Source organism: Ambystoma mexicanum, chromosome 10 (genome assembly GCF_040938575.1).
Source record: "Ambystoma mexicanum isolate Mex_15411 chromosome 10, UKY_AmexF1_1, whole genome shotgun sequence".
NCBI lineage: Eukaryota > Metazoa > Chordata > Amphibia > Caudata > Ambystomatidae > Ambystoma > Ambystoma mexicanum.
Genome location: NC_090932.1, coordinates 866,724,538 through 866,747,937, shown reverse-complemented (window position 1 = coordinate 866,747,937; position 23,400 = coordinate 866,724,538). Strand labels below are relative to the sequence as shown.

The following is a 23,400-nucleotide window of genomic DNA, read 5'->3' as shown; positions in this document are numbered from 1 at the left end:
GGCACAACCCTTTTGAATGACTCTTTTGAACCTCTGAAGTGAATGACCTGTGATTCAGAAAGAAACATAAGATGTTACTTTTCAGGAAGGCCTTTGTCCTTAATATGTAGCTGTCTCATCCTCGACAGGCATTATCTGGACTTGCACTTTGCTTACCTCTATAAGATACTAATTTTATGATTGTATCTGGCACTTATCCCCTTCTCTGTTGCACTTAAGGATCTGAATTCCTCTAGTGCCTGGGAAATACAATTTTTCTCCTTTGGAGGTGCTACAGCTGACATCCTGCAAATCGCAAATAATTAAAATGGCGGATGTAAAATGTCAAGTTGTAAGCTACTAGCCACACGTCACTCGTCCTGATGTGGTAGCATACAGCAGGACATAGAAAACCTTTTTTTAGACCCAGATGCCATTTCTCCTCATTAGTTACAAATGTAAATGTTAAGGCCTGGTGCTTTGGGTTGGATGGATTGGTAAGTGGGAGAGTTGGTGAGAGTGACTGTTCTATGCAGGTATGGTTTGGTGACAGAGCGAGTTGCTGGGTATGGGATGGATTGCTGATTGAGAAAATGAGTGCCGGGATGGACAGATGTTGAACAAGAGCATGAGTTACAGGGTGAATTTTGGATGTATGCATGGATGTGCAAGTAGGCTAATGTTTGAAAATTTGAGTGAAGGATGGATAAATTAGTGAGAGGGTGCGGGTGAAATGATGAGTGATAGGTTGGCCAGAGTTTAGATGCATTGTTGCATGAGAGTGAGTGAGTGAGTGAGAAGGGTACGAGTTGAGGGAGCGATTGGTGAGGTAGAGGGAGATTAATTTGCGAGCTGAAGTAATTGGGTGTTTTGGATGCATTGATGGTTGAGTGAATGAGAGGGTGACTACTGAATTGGTGGATTTGAGAGAGGGGGTGAGTGTTGGATGCATGAATGGATCAATGGGTGAAACGGTGAGTAAGAAGGTGTGTGTTGCAAGGATACATGGATTGGTGAGTGAGTGTATGGCTCAAATGGATGGCATCCTTTTGATACAGGACCCTTGATTCATATGCAGTGGCCAACATATAAGAGGACAATATTTCCGTTCCATTCCTTTTACTCCTGCGTCCATTCCAACCTCTGTACCAGCTTTTTCATTGCAAATGTCAATGTTGGTATTAATATGCTGTTGGTGATGGTATACTTCCTTATCCAGACATGCATGTAAGGGCAACTTGTGTACTATCAAAAGATTTACTAAAGGGGCTGTGTTCTCCCTTTGTTTTGTGATGAAAAGGTATTGCACGGTATTTTAGTAAACAAATACCCAACATGGGGCATTTATAGTCAGGCCTTTGTTCAGAGTCTGGTAGAATGCTGTAAAACTGCAGTTTGTTTCCGCAAATATTACTACAATTCCCTGTCACTAAATGTTGACTGAAATGTTGCAAAATGTGCAGTGATGCCCTGCTGGCATGTTACAGCGTATTTGGCAGAACTGTAAATGAACGCCCTCACCATTTGAGCGACCACAATTTAGAATCAAGTCGGGTGCTGAGAGAGTGGAGAAGGGTGTGCATTTTTGGAAGATACTTTGTCTTGATGCTCTGGTATTGGTCCTCTGGCAGGCTTTACCTTCACTCACAAAAAACAAGAACGAGCCTTTTGATGTACGCCGCATTCCAAAATTCTGTGTGAAATGTATTCGTAACATAATGGTAAGACTAAGTAAGCATTGACCTGCCCTTCTTTGGATTCTACTTGAAGTAGATTGGCCACAGGCCAAAAATCTATCGAATACCTGAATGGCTACATGTCTTTGTGTGATCAGCGGGGAATAAAACCCTTGGCAGATCTTCTATTTTCAACAACAGGTAATCGGAAACCGCAACAGTAGAGATGCAGGTAATCGGAAACAGCAGTGGTAGAGATGTAGTCAATCAGAACTGTTGTAGTAGAGAAGCTGGAGAAGGAAGCAAGGCAGGAAGGTAGCATAGAAGGAACCAGGAGGAACAATAGCAAAGAGCCACTGGGAAACACACCAGGTACAACAGAGCAGCAGTGCTTGAAGAAGCGATGCAATGTCCTTACCCTGCAGGAAGCTTATATCCCATTCACAGCATCCTTTGTGTGCAGCTGCCGTTCGAAGTCCAGCGCAATCTTGAAATCTTCTAGAACGAGGATATCGTAGAAACAGTTGGAAGATTTGTGTGTGCCATCTTGGGTGGGACAAATGTCGAACTGGGTGCTTGTTTCTCCATAAATTTCATAGAGACCAGGAGTGCAGCTTTTTCCTGACAGTTCGATTTGCAGTTTGGATAGTCTTGGATTGCCTGGCCCTGAAAAAGTGAGTGGGAGTATTCATATAAGTTTGATAGTTGCTTCATTTTCCCAAATTACTTGTTAACATGACCCAACCTGCCAGACAGTGCCTAGATAAAAAGGATGGCTAAAAACAAGTCTAATGCAACACAAACCATTATGAAATAAAAGCACACCAACAAACTGTGAGACCCAGTCAATTTACCGAAGCAAATTTCACAGTGGTAAATTTCAGTCCAACCATAATACCGAAAAATACCAAAATTATTAAATACAAATACAGGGTAGAGGGTTAAGGGGTTAAAATGGGTCAGGATGGGGTTGGGGTGGAGTTATAAGGATAGAAAACAGGAGGTTTGAGCCCCACTCACCCCCAATACAAAATTCTGTATTTTTCAGTATTTTGGTCCCAATGAAATGTACCACTCTGAATTTTCTGTCGGTAATATCACATGTAACCCAAACTGTTTAGCTAAATCGAAATTAATGTTTATTTAGAATCACATCTCTTTTGCATAAGTGTTCTTGTTTTGCAGATGGGAATTAGGTGTGCCCGGGGGGCATTTGTATATACCTTAACATTAATCTTCCAGGTATGCACCTCGACCAACATCTCCTAAAATGTGTCCCCAGTTCGTGTAACAGCCTCCTTACAAATGGAATCCCTCCACCCAAAGAATACAGTAACATCTGTAATTTTACCATTGCTTCTAATACTTGGCGACTTTTCCACAAGAAGTGGCTGTCACATTAGGCTCCCAATAATTCTGCTGTTGGTGTCTAAAAATAAAGGATGTATGGCCCCACCAAGACCACTACATTCTGGTGGAGAATTCCGGGACATTGAGGGGGTATCTGTCTGGGGTTGGTCCTTTCATCCCTGCACTTGCCTGCCCTAAATGCTCTAACTTGGGTTTAGATGTCTAATTGTTTGGAACTGGTCATTAAACTGGGCAGAAACAAGAGGACAACATGTCCATCTTACTTTAGTCTCTACCTCTGCCATCCTCTGAGATGCCCTCAGCCTTATATCGTTTTGCCTAGTATTAGAGTTCAACAGAAGCTTCATAGCTTTAATTCGCCTAGTATCTTACTATATCTTACTGTAACTAATACATGTGTTCCCCTGCTCAATTTGACAATTTTGAAGGGCAACAGCTTCCTCTCAATGTTCTAAAGGGCAACATTAATATAATTATCACCAGTTTCTGATAGAATTAGTTTCTGTTGGTCTAAGATATAATTTGTTCTGGCTTTGCCTTTGTTAGATAGAATTCCATTGGAATGGATGTGCCTGTCTTTATCCGATGGTACTGTTACCTCCCGTCCCCTTTCCTCCATACTGCATGGGCGTCCCTCGTGAGGGACGGGAGACGGAACCTTTTTCACCAGAAAAATCTTCTTTCCCTCTAAATCTAGAGGCGCGGCCTTGGGAGCATGCGCTGCCCTGACACCGCCCTCCGGCGCCACACCTCAGTCCCCTTTTCCTCGTCGACGGGAACGGGCCGAATTCACCAGCACTCCTGGGTTTGGCTTTGGCCATGTAGTTCCACATGCGGATTCTCCCTCTATTTCTTCTTTTCTTTTTTTAATAGGTACTCGGTCCTCAGATGCCACAGCTCCTCCCCGGCGCATGTCGACTTCGACAGGGTTCAGCAGGTGCCCATCCTGCAACGGGCCCTTCCCAAGACCACCACGCCGTCTGCCTACTTTGCCTTGGCCCAGACCATGGTTGGCAAGCCTGTTCGGCGTGCGGCTAGCTGTCCTCGAAAACGCTGAAGAACAAACTAGCTAGGTGGAGGGAGCTCTTCCATTGGTCTCCTTCTGAGGATCTCAAGAGTTTCGTGGAACATTGATTCAGGCCCGAGGTAGGGCCTATATTTTCATCCGCACCTCGCAAGGTAGACTCCTTCCCAGGGACTCTCCTACGCGGTAGGGTCTAGTCAGGTCCTTATACCAACAAACGCACTGAGGCTGTTATAGCTACCGGCCTTTGGGCTGAGGGGTCCTCGGATCCTCCCGCTGCCAAGGTTGAGGGGCCGCTAGGCTCTATTACCGGGCTTGAGCCTGAGGGGCTCTGTCCTTGTTCCGGCATCATGGCTGAGGGGCTACGCCCTGTTACCGGCAGCACGTCCGAGGGGGCGCCTGAATGCAGCGCTAATGACCCCCGGCTTGAGGTGGATACACCTACCGGGCACGGGCCAGCGGTGTCACATAAGAGACTTGGCAGAGGCTCGCACCAATGAGCCGAGCAACACGTCGCAGCCACGTGGTAGGTAGCTCAACAAAATGGCCGACGTGCCAGAAAAGGACACCCTTCGGCACCTCTGCAGGACTTGGGGGAAGAATGAGTATTGAGGTGGGACTGGCATCAACCAGGTATGTGGCCTACAGCCTACCCTTCTTATGCGCAATGCTGTTTTCCCTTGCATCCGTATGTACAGGGTCGGCCGCAGCCTCAGCTGCCTCTAGCTACCCCGTCAGTGCCCTCCTCCTCCTCCTCGGCCAACAAGGACCAGATCTTTGAGAGGTTCCTCGGCCTCATGAATTCTCCAGATATGGGGGCTATCATCAAAAACCCAGCCAGGAAAGTCCTTGCCACTATGCTAGCGGCACCACAGACGCCTCGGGCCGACGCCTCTGGCCTCGGTGCAGCTGCCTCCTCCGGCTCCTCAGCCTACTCCGCAGGCGGTTCCATACCAGCTCCTTCCTCAGCCTCGGCGGCGTTCCCTGTGCCCCAGCCTCCGGCTCCGGATGATACTCCTCCTCCTCCTCCTCCTCCTCCTCCTCCTCCTCCTCCTCCTCCTCCTCCTCCTCCTCCTCCTCCACAGGATCCCCCATACTCTCAGGATACTGATGAGGAGGGGGATCCTGACACACTATCAGCCAGGTCCTTCTATGATCGTATCTCGGGCCTGGCGGAATACCTGGGCCTTCCCCAGCCCCAGGTAGAACATTCGGCAGAGGGTGTCCTCGCCGAAGTCTTCACAAGGTGCCCGTCTTGCAGAACGGGAATTCCGCTACAGACCGACGTGGTGTCCCTCGCCAAGAAGCTTTGGCTCAAACCCCCCAGCCAGTCAACCGCTGCCTGGACGGCAAGTACAGGCAGATGGAGGGGGATACACTCTTGCTCTCCTCCCATCCTCAGCCACACTCCTTGGTGATCCCTGCGGCATCACTGTACTCCAAGCCTCAGTCGTCCTAGTCTTCGTCATCGACGGCACTGTTAGGCAAGGAGGAGAAAACCTTGGAGGCATACGGTAAGACGCTGTATTCCAATGCTTCCTTGCACCTGCGACAGGCCAACGCAGACACCATTCTGGCAGCTGCTAACCAGAGATTATGGCGGGGAAATTGACGACTTCCTCCCGGAACTCCCCACCCACAGCCAATCATGTTTCAAGCTCGGGGCTAGCGGAGGCCAAACTCGTGGCTCAGGATATCATGGAGTCCACTCTGGCACACATTGATACCTCTGGACATGCAATCTGTATTGCCACGAACATGAGAAGGATGGCTTGGCTCCGGGCAACCAAGTTCAACCCGGATGTCCAGGAACGTATTCTAGACCTGCCCTTCGAGGGCAGTGACCTCTTTCACTCCAGCACAGACAAAGAGCTGGACAAAAAGAAGAATAGCTCTCAGACAGCTAAGTCTTTATCCATTCTGACAAAGACCACGCCCAAAGCGTACTCCCACTCTCAACAATGCTCGGATAATGATTGCTTATCTGGAGGCTTCCACGGCTTCCAGGAACGGAGGTCTAGACAGCCGGAACGCTTGCCGACCCCTAGTCGGTGCAAGCATCATAAAGGGTGGGGGGGGCGCGCGCAAGGGCTTTTTCCAGTCCCCCTCCTCCGCCTCTGCCTCCGAGGGTAAAAAGTCATGACAGACCCACCCGGGTCCACGTGTCGCCAGTGGGGGGCAGACTTGCTCTTCACACACACTTTCGGCACAGAACTTTTCGGACTTCTGGATACTGTCAGTAGTATCCTCGGGGTACTGTCTACCTATTCCTGCCTCTCCTCACTCCTCTTCCGCAAGTTGGGACAGCAACTCTTTTGGCAGAGATTCGGTCGCTCGTCCTGAGCCAGGCCGTGGAGGAAGTCCATGCCTCCCAGCGAGGCTCTGGCTTCTACTCCAAGATCTTCGCCATTCAGAAAAAGAACTAGGCTGGCGTGAGAGTTGTACTGGACCTTTGCACCCTCAACCTCTCCTTACCTCTCCAGAGGTTCAAGAAGGTGACGCCAGCTTTTATTGCAGAGATATTATGCAGGGGAGACTGGATGTGCTCCCTGGATCTGAAGGACGCCTATCTGCACGTCCCGATCTGACAAACCAATCGTTCTTTCCTCCGGTTCAGGATCATGGGCTGCCATTTTCAGTACAAGGTCCTCCCTTTTGGCCTCAACTCGGCCCCCAGGGTCTTTACTAGACTCATGAATGCAGTGGCAGCTCTCCTCCGGGCTCAGGGCCTCCATATATACCCCTACCTAGATGACTGGCTCGTCAGGGCTTCATCTCAAGAGGCAGTTCACCACTCCTCCCATACACTGATGAACATGCTACACAACCTGGGCTTTTCGCTCAATGTCAAGTCACAGCTGCAACCCACGCAGTCGTTGTCCTTCCTGGGCCTCATCTGGGACACACGCTCTGAGAGGGTCTTCCCCTCAGAGGACAAGATCGCCGCCATCAGGAGGGCCACATCCCACTTCCTCAGCCGAGGCGCTACTTCGGCTTGGTGGTACGTACCAGCATCTACTGGGCTTTTTTGCAGCGGTATTGTTGGCCGTCCCCCACACAAGACTCATGATGATGAGGAGGATTCAACTCCACTTCGCAGCGTCGTGGAACCAGTAGAGGGGCTCTCAGGCCGAAATTATCAAGATCCCCATCTCTCTCCACCCGGACCTCACATGGTGGTCCAGGGACTACAACCTGCGGACGGGCAAGCCCTTCCGGCCCCCGTCCCACAGGTGACGATTACCACAGACTCCTCCCTAGAGGGCTGCGGAGCCACCCTGGAGGACCTCTCGGTCCACGGAACGTGGACCCATCAAGAACAGGAATACCAAATCAGTTGTCTGGAACTGAACGCCATCTGGTTAGCGCTCAGAGCTTTCCTCCCACGTCTCAAGGGAAGGGTGTCCTCATCCAGGCAGACAACTCGACCAGTATGTACTACATCAACAAGCAAGCGGGGACCAGGTCCCCTTCCCTGTGCAGACTGGCCATCAACATGTGGGAATGGGCCTTGGAGAAGATTTTCCTCACGCCAGTCCACCTTCTGGGGGAATCCAACCTGAAGCGGACAGACTCAGCAGGTTGGGAGCAGACCACTACCGGTGGCAGCTGAACGACCTTGTTGCACAGGAGATCTTCCACAGATGGGGGCTCCCCCAGGTGGATCTCTTTGCCACCAGGCACAACAAGAAGTGCTCCCAGTTCGCCTCCTGGCAGGGGCAGGGCCTAGGCTCCTTGGGCGACGCCTTATGGATCCGGTGGAATGGCATGTCAGCATACGCCTTCTTGCCCACTCCACTGATTCACCAAGTGCTTTGCAAGTTCAAGGAGTCTCAGCAGCTCAACGTCATTCTGATAGCTCTGTGGTGGCCAGCTAAGCCATGGTTCTTGGAGCTGCTCAGCCTCTCTGCGGTCCCTCCAATCCACCCCCCGACAGGCCCAGCCCATCTTCTGACACAGCAGGGGGGCAAGGTTGTACACCCTGCCCCTCAGAAGCTGGTTGTCACAGCGTGGTTCCTGAGCAAGTGACGCTCAGCCACCTCAACCTATCCCAAGCCAATCTGGAAATCATACAGGGGGCTAGGAGCAAGGAGCCCAGTATAAAAGTAAATGGATAAGGTTCTGCCACTGGGCGCACTCCAGGGATATCAACCTGCTGGCTTGTTCATTGGATGACGTGCTGTCCTTATCAGTGCACCTCGCCAACTCCGGCATACAGGTGGACACCTGCCGCACATACCTCAGCCATTGGGGCCTATAGGAATTCGGAGAAGGGGGGTGGTCTTCTCCTACTCCAGCCCGATCGTAAGGAGACATTTGGCCAGACTCGCTAGAATCTACCCGCCCATCAGGAAGCCACACCCCGTGTGGGATTTGAACCTAGTCTTGGGCACCCTCGCGCACAAGCCATTTGAGCCTATGGCATCCGTGGACATCAGGCTGGTCACCATCAAGACGGCCCTGCTAGTCGACTTCACATCGGCACGCAGGGTCAGCGAGATCCAGGCCCTAGTCGCCTCAGAGCCGTACACTACCTTTCACAAGGATAAGGTGGTCCTGCGGACCCATCAGGCATTTCTACCCAAGGTGCCATCAGCCTTTCACTTAAACGAGGAGATCATCCTTCCTACATTCTTTGCGGACCCGAAGGACGAGCCTCAGAGTTCTGCACTGCCTAGATGTCAGGCGGGCCCTGAAATTCTACCGGGACAGGACCAAGGGCTTCCGCAAGTCAGATGCCCTATCCATCACTTCTGGAGGCGCCAGGCCAGGCTATCAGGCCTCCGAAGCCTCCATTTCCCGCTAGATGGTCTCGGCCATCAAAGAAGCCTACGACGGCCAGCATAGACCCCTTCTGGCGAATATTCATGCCCACGCGGTCCGGGCCAAGGCAACGGCCATCGCCTTTCAGCGCCATGTCCCCTGCCAGGTCATAAGCAGGGCGGCCACATTGGCCACCCCATCGCTTTCTGCAAGCATTACTGTTTGGTTTGGCTCCAGGTTGGATGCGGCTTTCGGACAGGCGGTTCTCCCGAACCTGTTTGCTTAAGGAGGGTCTCCTCTCCAACCTGGGGCTACATTCAGTTGTAATCTCCCATGCAGTATGGAGGAAAGGGGACGGGATGTAAGAGTAATTATAAGTTACTCACTGTAGTGACTAACGTACTCTTGGTCCATAGTCCCCTTTCCTCCATACGTCCCACCATCCTACCTCCTAATAATCTAGTGTCATTAGGCAATGGTATATCTATTGTCGACGCGTCTTTGGGGGCTGAGGTGTGGCGCCGGAGGGCGGAGACAGGTCAGCGCCTGCTCCCAGGGCCGCGCCTCTAGATTTAGAGGGGAAGAAGATTTTTCTGGTGAAAAAGGTTCTGTCTCCCGTCCCTTGCGAGGGACGCCAATGCAGTATGGAGGAAAGGGGACTATGGACTAAGAGTACATTAGTCACTACAGTGAGTAACTTATAATTTTTCTCCAGAATACTGTGGTGGCTGAATCTTTTTGAAGACAACTCAATTCGAAATAAACACCTTTAAATACTTTCCCCCAAAACATTAAACAATCATAATAAACACCTATCCTCGAGACTTCAGTCCTCCATTATGGTGACCAGATTTCTCTCATTCACTAGTTTCCTAGTCACACCTGCGCTTGCCAGATACCGTAAATTTACCCTTTTGTGAAATCATTCCATATTCCCGAAGACCCTGATTTCCATCGGGTAACTCCATGCTAATTTCTGCAAGCCACCTCAGTACTATTTTCAGTTTAATCTGAACAAGTGATGCAAGTGGTCCTGAATACCATGGCCATGTTCAGACTAGTATCCTAGGTTGCCATAAGTTCTAGTGATAGACTTGTTCTGTCCCAATAGTCTCATCTGTACTGATGGTGGTAGAAGTAGCAATTTGATGATGGTAATGAGGTAGTTTTGGTCTTGCGTTTACGTTAACATGCTGTACTTGTATAGCGATGTTCCTTTGGTTTTACTGCTGATTTGTTCCCCCTCCTGTTTTCAGATTTAAAAAGAACAGCTGGCTGACCAAGCGGGACAGGCCCAGGAGCATGTGCGTCCGCCCAGTCACAAAAATCATGCACACAACCTGGGATGGGCACAAAAACCATGCTAAGGACTTGGGATGGGCTAACGGAAAACTAGACCTCACAACATTTCCCTCCCTGTTCACCCCAATACGGCACATCCTGGCCTTTACAACAGGCCTGGAGGACATGAACTGAGAAATTGGAGGGGGGGGAGGGGTGTTGGCGACTGGGCGGGGTGTTGGCGACTGGGCGGCATGTACCATAATGAAGAAGTTACTTATTTCCAAGAATGCAAGGAAGCTTTTGGCCTGGGAGAGGCAGACTGGCTTCAATGCCTCTAGATTAGGCATTGGACGGCACAGTTGGAGATCAGATCGAAGGGATCTAGAAAGCCTACCCACTTTGAAAATCTGCTTTAAGAATGAAGGGTCACATGATGGGGATCTCCAGGCTCCTGGGAACGCCTGCAAAATTCCGCCAAGACAAATGCATGAAGGCCTATAAAAGGGAACTGGATGCAGATTTGGAAGATGCTCATTGGGAGAAAATATGGGGGGGGCACACACAAAAGCACTATATTGGCCCTAGACATACAGTACAAAATACTATAAAGGTGGTACCTATACCTGCACTCCCTCAATCGACAATGTACACAAACTCACCACTATAATGGAGAGGATGCAGAGAGGAGGGAACTTTCTTTTGCATCTGGTGGGAATGCCCTACCCTACGTAGATAGATCAACGATAAACAACATAACATATATTGAATTCCATATGTCATAATGCTGGGCAATGGGCTGAGAGAGAACACTAGCCTGAGTCAGAAGGCTAGTCCCTAAACTGCTCCTACCAGCGAAATGGTGCTGATTCTGCTATGGATTCTTAAGTTATGGATTCCTAAGTTATGGATTCTGTGTGTTTGATTGGTTAAGTATGATAAATACAATTCTTGTAGGTTTTGTTGAATGCATATTAATCATTATGTATCCAATTTGTTCTAGGCTTCAGCACTTCTAAAGGAGAGCTTGTACGTTCCATTCTCTATCCAAAGCCAACTGACTTCAAGCTCTATCGAGACGCTTACCTTTTCCTTCTATGCCTTGTGTTTGTGGCATGCATTGGATTTCTCTATACAGTTGTAAACAGCATAATAAATAAGGTATGGTGTCACATTTCACTCGAGATAAGTATCCCCTGTATTATGTTTACGACACAGGTCATTGGTTGCTAAGGTTATTCTATAAATTATGAAGTAGTATATGTTTCCCAATTCTCTGTTGCTTGCGGAGAATCTGAGAAGCAGAAGCCACCACCTTGTACACAGTGGCCATATGTGTCAACAGAACAGCTACCCGATTTCAGACATTGTGAAACTGGTACGTCCTGTACTGAGCTTGAGGTTAAATATTTCATCTGTGCTCAAGAGCTTGGTTTGCAATATAACTTCTCAAGGATAGTCTCACATCTGGCACTGGCTATGACTGCTTACATCCCAAATGATTTAACTGAAACTACATGACCATTCTATAAAGGTGGAAAAATATCCCTTTTATGGCCATGCTTTTTATATGCATCAATGCTAATGTTACAATTTGAAAAGCATTTGATAGCTTGTTTTTCTCAAATTTGTTCTAAATCTTATATCCTCAGGTTCCTGCTGGCACAATCATCATTGAGTCTCTTGATATCATAACCATAACTGTCCCTCCAGCGCTACCTGCAGCAATGACTGCAGGCATTGTGTATGCACAGAGACGCTTGAAAAATATTGGCATCTTCTGCATCAGCCCTCAGAGGATCAATATCTGCGGACAGCTGAACCTTGTGTGCTTCGATAAGGTCAGATGTCTTTTAAGGCTACACCTTTACAGCATCATGGCCTCATCAAATATGTAAACTGCATATAGTGTCATAGAGTACTGATTTCTAATGTAAATTCATGTTTGGTGAGTTATAAAGCCAAAATATACCATTGTTAAAGTAAAACGGATTGTGCGTAATCTGGGATGCCCTCAATGAGTATATAGAGGATATGCAGTTTGTTGAAGTGTTTAAAATCATGACCAATGATTAGTGAAAAACCTCTGAGTTGAGTCCAGTGGGAGTATGAAAGCTCCATAGAAACCATCCCTTCAGATAAGCAGTATATTTTCCCATTGTCCCTAAACATAGGCAAATATGCCCGGTATAACAGATACGCAGGTGTCTGCCCCATGCTACCATATGCATTGCTGTTGTGGCTAGAGAAATCAAAAGCGCATGCCACACAAAGGAGCTGTACTATTGTGTTAACTAATCCAAAGAGGGCCTATACGACTAAAACAAATATTTTTTGTTTATGGTAATTAATGTGCCCAAAGAAAGTAGGTGTTGTGTCATAAATGGCTTTAATAAATCCACACACTTCGAAAAATACCTTTCAAGGATTTTATTTGAAGCATTTATTCTGTTTGGTGAGACTGCAGGTTGTTCTGACAAAGGGGTGTCCCTGACTGATGCCTTAACATCCCAGTGGCTCCACTCACCTTAGGCAAAAAACAAGGGGGGTATTGGGAGTCTCTCTATTAGACATTAGTCCTGGCTGAGACCGTCCTGGGCCGAGAGTCTTACCCAGTTTCTTCAGCTCACTATCTTTCACAGAGGAGAAATATCCCAAACATATCAGTCTTTGTCCTGCCCAGGCGAAGTCCAGCACTGAAATGCTATTATGTCTCTCCGCCTGGTCTCCGTGTAGCACCACACCTCCTGACCTCACTCAAACACCTCACACTTTGCCCTGTGATTGCAGGCCTTTTACACCAATAGCCTCCCATTCTATGGTTCCTCCCCCTTCCTGTTGCTTCCTTGCTTCACCTCCTTGTTCCTATCAATCTAGCCCTATGCTTTCCCTGGGCCGGGTAATCATAATACACAGGTAAAAATAAAAATGTTGCCCAGTCCCCCTATATGTGTGCGGGTGTTCATGCCGTCTTGGTGGTCCGAGACAGTACGTGTTCGCCGGTCTTCTTGCCTTACCTCTGCGTATGAAGGCTACAGTTCATGTTGGTAAGCTGCAGGTTGATGTGACAGGTTGCTTCTTGGTCAGTCTTTTCCGCATCAACTCTTTGTGGTTGGTTACTACTGTGTTGGACTCTGAATCTTGTAGTTCTTTCACTCTGTAGTTCTGTTAATTGGAAAGGAAAACGCTGGACTGGAAGGTAATTTGTGATTGACAGTGGTGCCAACAGTAGTAAACAAGGCACACTTGGCTGCTGCGGTGGGAGGTGTCAGGGACTGGTCCCCAAAATCCCACACGCTGCCTCTGGGATAGGCTTTGGCACACACCCTGGTAGCACCTTGTCTCACACCCCACCCACTCCACCCCGACAGGGTCAAGTACTTGACTGTCACATGCAGGTATACAAGTAGTAAGGCACTAGACCCCAAAGAGCAGTATGGCCTTAGCTTTCTTGATTTTAAACGGTATCTCTACAAAATATCCCCACCAAAAATATCACCGTACATATGGCCGTTTGTCTCGCCATAGGCGATATTTTGGGGGGGATAATTTGTGGGAGCGGGTGTTGCGTGGGTGTCCCAGCAAATTTTAAAATAATGCAGGGGTTGCTGGGGTATCCCCCGCAGGGTCCATGGGTCACTATTGCCACACAAATATTGTGATATTTTTGTATCAAAATATGTTTGCGGGGATATTAACACATGGAACCTTTAAAACAGGAATGCTGAAAGAAATGCCTAAGAGTTCCTCTGATTAATCTAATTCAGTAATACTAGCTAGGTGTGAGGACCTGGATAAGGAAACATGATCCCCTTGGCAGTTCCCTACTCACCTTCATCCCCTTTCTATGTGATATTCCCTAACTTCAGGAATCCATGTCCCGCTGGAGACACCCTATTTTATAACTGGAGATTCAAAATGATGACCAACAGAAGATCCAGAAACCTGTTCTTAAGCAATCTGTAACCTTGTGGCTTCCCCATAGTAAAACAAAAAGTCCAAAGGATTTTCCAAAATGATAGTCCTAAACCTCACTGGACTTCATACGTCCATTCCTATGTTGAGACAGTAAGACTGAACAGTTTCTTATGCAGATTACTTTTTGACATTTTTTTTTTTTTTACTGTGGTATAACCAAATATTGTTGTTTTTCGCAGAATCACAGAGCTATAAAAACATAAATGTTACATATCTGATAAACATAATTTCATTTTCCATTAAATGGTCCTTGCACAATCCAGATTTTTTGATTCTTAAAATTCATACGTATAGTCCAATTGCAAATCTTCAGATTTTGACACATGAGATGAAAGCTGTTTACCATACTTCATTTAATGTCAAAGCAGGTTCATGTCCCGCCATCAATCTCACCCAAAAAATCATCGGATGACAACCAATCTCTTGAGACAACGAAATGCTCCAGATATTGTTTACGAACATCCCATGTTCCATGGCAAAATGTTCGTATGTGCTCGATAGTCTGGTCTTTTGGATCCTGGCAGTCTGGACATAAGAGTGTACTTCTAGCTCCCCGCCCCCAACGGGCAAGAAAAGATCCCATCTGAACCAGACCTAGGCACACTCTAAGAAAGTTGTTTCTCACGGTTGCATCCGGGAATCTTGACAAGTAATTTGGTAGATATCCAAGTCTCTTATCTATCGGGGAAAAAGAAGGCGCCACTTTGGAAGACCGAGTTTGAGCGATTGTCTTTATCCAATCGGTTTTTAATAGCGCCCTTCAGAGGATTTGTGATAAGTGTATCAATATCACTATTACAACTAGTTAGAATCTCCTGTGGAGCCCTTTGTAAATCACTCAGTACTCCCGGAGAGTCTGACTTCAGATGTACCCATAGATCGTCATATAGGGTATTTTCTCTGGGGTTGAATATCAAACTGAAGAGTGAGGAGCTTCAATCAACCTGTGACCTGAGTGACGGAAGACCCAGCTGAAATCTTAGACTGGCTGTTGGCAGGGACAATGTTTTTTCCAAATCTTGCCCTCAATTTTCAGCCAATCTATAACCCATGTCAGGGGTTTAGCCGCTAAGCCATACAGGAGACCTGGGGTGATCTTGGCTGTATAGAACCGGATTGCTGGTAGGAGAGAACTTTCAGTACTGTTTAATCATCTTCTGTAACTGTGACGTCAATTGGGTACACTTTTGTAATATCTCTGCCCATATGAGGCTAGCTCTCGGTGTAGCGTATAATGTGAAACCCAGATAAATGACTTCCTCCACCACTTGAATCCGCGGACCCCCTAACGTCCAGCAAAAATGTCTTCCTCTGATCCCTTTTTCTCCAAAAATCACCACTCTTGACTTTTCAAGATTAACAACAAGGCTATTTTCCTTCATGTATTGATCCAAGGCATTCAACAACCTCTGAAGGTCCACAGGTGTTTTGTCCAAGAGGACTATATCATCCGCGTACATAAGCCACTTTATTGCGTTTGTGCCAATCTTGGCACTGCCCAGTGCTGCAGACTCGATCTCCTGGCCAAAATATCAGAGGAAAAAAGTGAAGAGGAAGGGGCAACCATACAACCCTGCCTCACCCCCTCTGTACAGGAATATGTTCAGACAGGAAACCTTCTAGATTTAATTTCACTTGCACAGTGTTTCCTTCATGCAACCAGGCTAATATATCGATAAGTGAGATTGGAGCACCCCCACTTTTAAGTTTGGACCACAATTTGTCTCGATTAACCAGATCAAAAGCACTTGATAAATCAATGAAAGCGCTGTATAAGCGTGATCTTTTCCCACCAGTTTGATTATTGCAGAGGGTAGATGGCACTATTCCATTTAGGGACGTGGAGTGGCCTTTTCGAAACCCAGTCTGTTGTTTCGGCAGAATGTTATTTGCATCAGCCCAGTGTCCCAGGTCTCTCAATAATAAACTGACAAACAATTTACTTTCAACATCAAGGAGTGTAATGGGTCTATAGCTTTTTGGATCTTTACAATCTCCCTTTTTAAAGATAGGACTAATAATGCCCGTTTTCCAGGACACCAGGATTTTTTAATGCTTTAATATTCCTTGAAACAGCGTTTTCAACAGGTTAGCCCACCTCTTTGGATTTCACTTTAGAACTTGGTATGTTAGGCCGCTAGGCCCTGCCGCGCTCGAGGATGAGGATTTCCTTATTAGATCGAGAATACCTTCTTCTGTAATATACAAATTCCATTGACCCTCAGATGTACAAAAGGTTGTCTGCCCTTTCAAATTAGAGTATTTTTCCGAAAGGTCATTTACCCACTCTAGTTCCGGAACACTGTTTGACGGAGCACTAGCTTGGTCAAATGTTTCTGTATTAATCAGTGCCCAGAAATTTCGCAAGTTTTATTGAGAACAGCCTGGAGCATAGATTCTCCATCCCTCTGCAAACGGATAATTTGCTGCTGTTTAGACCAGTGTTTGTAATTATTTTTGATTTCCTGAAGTTTCGCTTGGCAGAGTTTTATCAACAACATCCCTTTTTATGGCGTTTACTAGCAAGCGCATCTCACACTTCAGCCAAGTGCTTTCATCAAATATATGTTTATGATCTGTTTTTCTTCGAGATGATCTAGTCTGAGGTGCTCCAACTGGTATTACCCGAATTGTTCGTTTACAATTGTTCGAATGACACAATTGTTCGAATAATAGGGGTCCGAATTGACCTTCTGCACAATTAACCATATGGTCATTTTTATATATATATTATGGGTTGGGTTGGTGTAATAATATAAGGGGATTGGGTGGGGGGTTGCGGTGGGGGTTGGATTGGGTGGGAGCCTGCGGGGGGTTTTCCCCCTGCATATATATGCTAATTGACCGTTTAAATTCGGTCAATTGTGCAGAAGGTCAATTGTTATTCGAACAATTGTCATTCGTACAATTCATATACAACCCTTCAACTGACCAGAGGAAGTCATGGAAAGTATAGGGATTACAGTTTCCAATTAGATCATTGTCACTAAGGATCTGCTCAACTTGTTCTAGGGCTTTGTTTAGTTGTTCACTGTCTCTTCTGTATTTTACCAGGTGATTTATTTTTGGATTATTTATTACTAGATGGTCATCCCACACATTTAATTTCTTTTCGAAGTGTGATCTGAAAGAGATTTCTAAGCGCCTAGGGTCACTTGAACCTCTTTCCCTCACACAACTTTTCAGTGTTCAAAAAGATTGTTCGATAAGAAAATATAGTCCAATATGGATTCTAATAGCCCTCGAGACCATGTATTTGCCGTTGGAATGTCCCCTTCTAAAGACCCATTTACAACAGTCCCAATCCATAAAGAAAGATATCCATCTAGTGTGATTCCCATTTAGTGTGATTCCCTTGAATTTTGACACCCCTTCCCCTTGACTGCCTTCCACGCATTGGGAATTTAGATCCCCTGCTACCAAAACATGTGCATCCCGGTGGTGTAGTTTTGAGTCAACACACCCAATAGAGAATCCAGAAAATCTACAAGCTTTGAACATGCGGGATTCCAGTACAAATTTACGGCTGTTATATACTTCATCCCCTTAAAGTTTGGTGCCACAAATTTGGCTGCCAAAATCCCCTCTTGTTTGCAGGGGATCAGTATTACCTCATTAAAGAGGATGGTTTTGCATGATATAATTAAACCACCCTTCGGTCTTCCCTTCCCTATCGTCGTTGCGGGTTGTGTGAGTATTATGAAACCCTCTAAATCCGGCGAATTGACTAACCAAGTCTCCTGAAGGAGAATAAAAAACCTCTGCTCTCATTTTTGGGTTTCTGAAGGAACTGGATCCCTGCATGTTCCAACTTCACACCCTTATGCCCTCCTGACTAAAGCTGATTCTCACTTACTCCCAATTTCTGACAGACCTGTGTGATGATCTCAGGCAGCAGGGACCACAAGGCTGCCTTATCACTGCTAGCTGGACCTTGTTTGGTTGATGTCGATTCTTTGACTTGAGCTTTGTGTGACTTTTCTCCTCCAATTAGATCATCCTCCTTTTTGTCCCCTCCTCTCAAGTGTAGGGGTAGGGATTCGTAAGTGGCCAGCCCTACTTTTTGCAGAAGATCAGACGCTTCCAGAACTGCACTCGCCCCCATCTTGGATGTGAAGCCTACCTCCACTAGGTAGGTCAAGTGTCACTCTGGAAACTTGACATACTCAATATCTTTAGATGCAAAAAGATACTTCGAATGGATTGTGTCCTCCCACGTATTCCTCATCTTGTAATAATTCGTTATCTCCAGCTTCGCTGCGTCGGCAAAATAATTTCTCGGCAGAGGGCGCTGTGCTCGAGGTCGTGGCGTCGATTGTCCCTCAACGGACTCTGTACTCTGACGTCACCGATCGTATAAATAGCTTGAGCCACGCCCGTTGTTTCAGTTCCGTTTTTCCGATCGCTTCGCTATCGAGAATTGCGCGCTTCTATTTTCTGTGAAAAAAATGTTGTCATCTTCAACGCCTTCGACACCCAGGGCTGGGTTCAAGAAGTGTGCAGATTGTGGGTCTAAGATGTCGATCACCGATCCCCACCGGATTTGTCTCTGGTGTCTCGGTTCCAGTCACCGAACCGACGACTGCGGGTCCTGCCAATCAATGACCGAGAAAGCTTTGTGAGAGGAGAGGTAAACTGTTGGTGGGGAGGGAGGCCTCAAAAAAGGTTACGTCAAAAAGACACAAAGCGACTGATTCTAATGAATCGGATCACCATAGGCACTCAAAGAGATCTCGATCTGGGAGTAGATCGAGACAATCTTCGTCATCATCGAAAAAAATGAAGAGGAGACCTAGATCTCCCTCATCATCATCATCTTCTTCTTCAGAGTCGACCGAAGAAATTTGTTGTCCGACTAAATTGGATTCTCCCAGTAAGTGGGAAGAATTCTGCAAAAAGATGATGGAGGTTTTCGAGAACGCGGCCCGACCCCCTCGAAAGACCCTCGAAAAAGCCATACTCCTAAAGTCGCTCCATTGGATGACAAAGGGAAGTCCAAGACTACCATGGCAAAGACCGGTAGCGTCGAGGAATCCAAAAAAACTCGAGTCGACGTAAAACCGTCGAAGACTCTTCGAGAGTCGAGCACTTCTCCAGTGCCATGCAAGAAACGCAAGTCGTCGAAGACTTCGACTTTGTCGACGCCCTCGGCGTCGATAATTTCGACTCCAAAGCCAAAAACATCCTCGACACCATTATCAAAGTAATCTTCGAAGACTTCGAAGATCCCTTCGACAACTTCGAAGGATTTGCCAATTCCTTCGAAGCGGTTGTAAGAGGAAGAAAGGAGATTCACTCCTTTGCCCAGGTCATACTTTTTCAAATCTATGTCAGCAATTTATAAAGAGTCTGCTTCAGAAGAAGACGAGGTTACTCCTTTGGGAGTTACCTATGGTACAAGACAAGTTCCTGAGGAACTTATTGACCAGGAATCTAGAATGAGAGACCTAAGTGATTCTCTACATTCTGCCAGTGGAATTGACACATCCCCAGAATTAGAGTTCGCCAAACCTGATCCTGCAGAGCATGCAGATGCTGGGTACAGGGGTCTTATGACCAGGGTAGTTGAATATATGGGTTGTGGTAATACTTCACCCATTTTTGAACAAGATGACATGACGGATATAATCGTCAAGGGACCTCAGAAAGATTCTGTTCTCCCTTTCCACAGGGCCCTTCAAAGGACTGTGGAGAACTATTGCTGCTGCAGATAGTACTTTTCCAAAAAAATATAGACCAGCTGGAACGGATCCTGAATATTTGAATAAACATCCGACTCTAGAGAGTTTAGTCATTCAGGCAGCATCTACTTCAAAACAAACTGCTTATCCAACTATCCCTCCAGATAGAGAGGATAAAAAAATTGATGCCTGGGCACGTAAAGTTTTCACGTCGGGCAGTATGGCACTTAAGTCGGCAAATGTCACCTGTACCCTACCCTGTGGGACTGTATTTCGGCGGCAGCTGATCATATCCCGGAAGGCAAGGAAAGGGAAGGCTTCCTGAATTTAGTCAAAGACTGGAATGAGGCAATGGGGGAATGTCTCCAGACTGGACTGTATACTGCTGATAGTATCGGCAGATCCATGGCTGCAAGCGTTGTGCTACGCAGATTTGCCTGGTTGAGGGTAGTCAGGGTTTGCACCAGACGTGCAAGCTAAACTCCTCAACATGCCCTTTGATGGCTCGAGGATCTTTGGCAGAAAGGCTAATGAAAGACTAGAAAAACTTCAGACCTCGAAAGCGGCAGCTAAATCACTTAGCGCCTCTTTGCGCCAGCCTCTAAAACCCTATTCCGGCTCATCTTCCTGGAGGGGTCGTTCTTTTTGATACTACTCCTTTTTTGGTAGAGGAAGAGGACAGGCTTTTCAAAGGGGCAAAAGAAACATCCCTCGTGGAGCACGAGGAAGAGGTGCAAAATCAGCCTCAGGAGCGGCATCTGTACCCTCAGCCACTACTGCAGCCGCCTCCAAATCCCTCTGAGACCTTGTTACACAACACCAGTGGGTGGCAGGATCTCTCAACATCTGAAGGAATGGCGGGGCATTACCTCAGATGCTTGGGCACTGGAAACAGTAGCTCAAGGTTACTGTCTCCCCTTTCTAAAAAGGCCTCCGAATCATCCACCAGGAGCCAACTCCGCCAAAATTCCGGATCCGCTCCTGTTGCAGGAAATTTTAACCCTGCTAGAGAAAGGTGCCATATAACTGGTTCATGTAGCGGAGAGGAACAGAGGTTGGTACTCCCCATATTTTCTCATCCCAAAAAAGGACGCAGGACTGAGACCCATCTTAGACTTGAGAAACTTGAACAAGTTCCTCAGGAAGGACAAGTTCAAGATGGTGACTCTTTCTCCGATCCTTCAGGCTCTCCAACTCCAAGATTGCTTGGGATCATTGGACCTTCAGGATGCTTACTTTCATGTGCAAATCCATCCAAAGCACAGAGTACCTGAGGTTCGCGATTGGCAATTCTCATTATCAGTTTCGAGTTCTACCATTCGGGTTGACCTCCGCCCGAGGGTTTTCACCAAACTGTTGGCGGTTGTGGCGGCAAGTCTCAGGAGAGGAGGTATTCACATATATCCCTACCTGGACGACTGGGTGATCAGAGAAAGTTCTCCCGAACAAGGTCAGGAACATCTTTCGATCACCTGCCACTTCCTCCACAAATTGGGCTTCTCCTTCAATTTCAAGAAGTCCCACATGATACCATCCCAGAAGCTCCATTTTATCGGAGCAGTCTTGGACACTTCCTCGGGAAAAGCCTCGCCTCCCGAAGTGAGAGCTCTCCACATCCAGCAGATGGTAACGAAGTTCCAAAATACCCAACGTCTACCGGCCTTCGATTTTCTAAGGTTGCTCGGCCTCATGGTATCCTGCATTTTCCTAGTACCAGAGGCCAGTTTGAGAATGAGATCCCTTCAATGGGCACTCAGAACTCAGTGGTCTCAGAACTCAGTGGTCCCAGTTCTCAGGGAATATGTTGGATCTTCTGCAAGTCCCGAGCGCAGTTGCTCAGGATCTTCTATGGTGGGCTTGCAACAACAACATTCTCAAGGGAGAGTCCTTTTGGCAACCATGGCCGGAGATAACAGTAGTGACGGACCCCTCACTCACGGGGTGGGGAGCACACAACGATCTGGCAATCAGCGGTCGTTGGTCTCCATCGGAGTCCAAACTACACATCAACCTGTTGGAGCTGAGGGAAATCAGACTAGCTCTGAAGGCCTTTCTGCCCTCTGTACAGGGAAAGAATGTCCTGATAATGACGGGACAACACGGTGGCCATGTACTACCTCAACAAAAGAGGAGTAGGGTCACTACCACTGTGCAGAGAGGCAATGCAGCTATGGTTCTGGGCAATGCAAGAAGGAATCTCTCTATTGGCAATTCACCTAGCCGGAGAGAAGAACACGGCGGCGGACGCTCTGAGCAGGCAGAGCACGGTCTCTCACGAGTGGGAGATAACTCAGAAAGTCCTTCAGGAGATCTTTGCCCTTTGGGGAACCCCTCAAGTTGATCTGTTCACCACCGCGATCAACCGGAAGTGCGATCAGTACTGCCCAAGGGAATTTCCTCAAAGAGGAGCTCTGGGAGAGGCATTCGTAGTGGAGTGGAAATTTCCACTGCGTACGCGTTTGCCCCAGCCCTGTGATTCCTCAAGTAATCAGGAGGTTGAGAAAGTTCAGGAAAACCATGATCCTAATTGCCCCGGATTCGGCCAGGAGGACGTGGTACCCGGACCTTCTGGACATGTCCATCTGCCCTCCAATACGTCTTCCACAAAGAGAGGATCTTCTCTTGCAAGAGGAGGGTCGGGTTCTCCATCCAGAGGTCAAGACACTCAACCTTCACGCATGGTTTCTGAGAGGTTGAGATACAAGGATTGGGATCTTCCGGATGACGTAATGGAAATCTTTCGGCCAGAAGACCAGCAACAAAATCTTTGTACCCATGTCGCTGGAACAGGTTTAGTAATTGGTGCAAAGACAAGGATGTGGACCCTTTTCAGTGTGGCACCCCAATGGTGCTTTCTTTTCTGCTACATCTAGCTAATCTGGGGCTCCAGATAGGAACAATCAAAGGATACCTTGCTGCGCTGTCCATTTTCAAGCGCTCCTCGGAAGAGGTTTCATATTTCAAAATACTGTTAATCATTCAATTCTTAAAAGGGCTTACTAATGTGTACCCTCCAGTACCTTTTCATGTACCAACTTGGGATTTAAATTTAGTACTAAAATTCTTGACTTGCATACCCTTTGAGCCTCTGCATTCATGTCCATTGAGGCTTTTAACTCTAAAAACTGTCCTTCTTGTGGCCCTATCATCAGCCCGCAGGGTTAGCCAACTTCAGGCTCTCTCCTGCAAACCACCATATACTAGTCTCAGACTTCCATTTGTCACAAAAAATAGTACTAACGACTTTTTATCCTCCTCATCTGGGCAAGGAAGAGGAGAGATTACACAGACTAGATCCCAAGAGGGCTCTTAGTTTTTACATCTCAAGGATGGTTAAATTGAGACAAGATGGCCAACTATTCGTGGGTTATACTGGTCATAAATTAGGCTTATCTGTAACATTTTAGCCATAGTTGAATGCTACAGATTAGCGGGAAAAGAACCACCAGATGGGCTTCGTGCCCATTCTACAAGGGGAATGGCTACTTCTGCGGCTCTAAAGAGGGGAGTCCCGGCAGCAGATATTTGTGCAGCTGCAACCTGGAAAACTATGCATACTTTTGTTAAACATTATTGTTTGGATACTGCCTCCTCTAATGAGGGTTTATTTGCCAAGGTAGTTCTGCATTCTGTCCACGAAAACTGA

The 23,400-nt window shown here is 47.1% G+C and overlaps 1 protein-coding gene across 2 annotated transcripts in view; it reads left to right on the top strand.

The window, feature by feature from the left end:
• Positions 1 to 23,400, top strand: part of ATP13A3 (ATPase 13A3) — a 1,430,808-nt gene that overhangs the window by 619,784 nt on the left and 787,624 nt on the right. For both annotated transcript variants that reach the window (XM_069618570.1, XM_069618569.1), the window contains exons 12-13: positions 11,099 to 11,256; positions 11,748 to 11,936. In XM_069618570.1, coding sequence (XP_069474671.1) covers positions 11,099 to 11,256; positions 11,748 to 11,936 — 347 coding nt within the window. The remainder of the gene's footprint in view (positions 1 to 11,098; positions 11,257 to 11,747; positions 11,937 to 23,400) is intronic.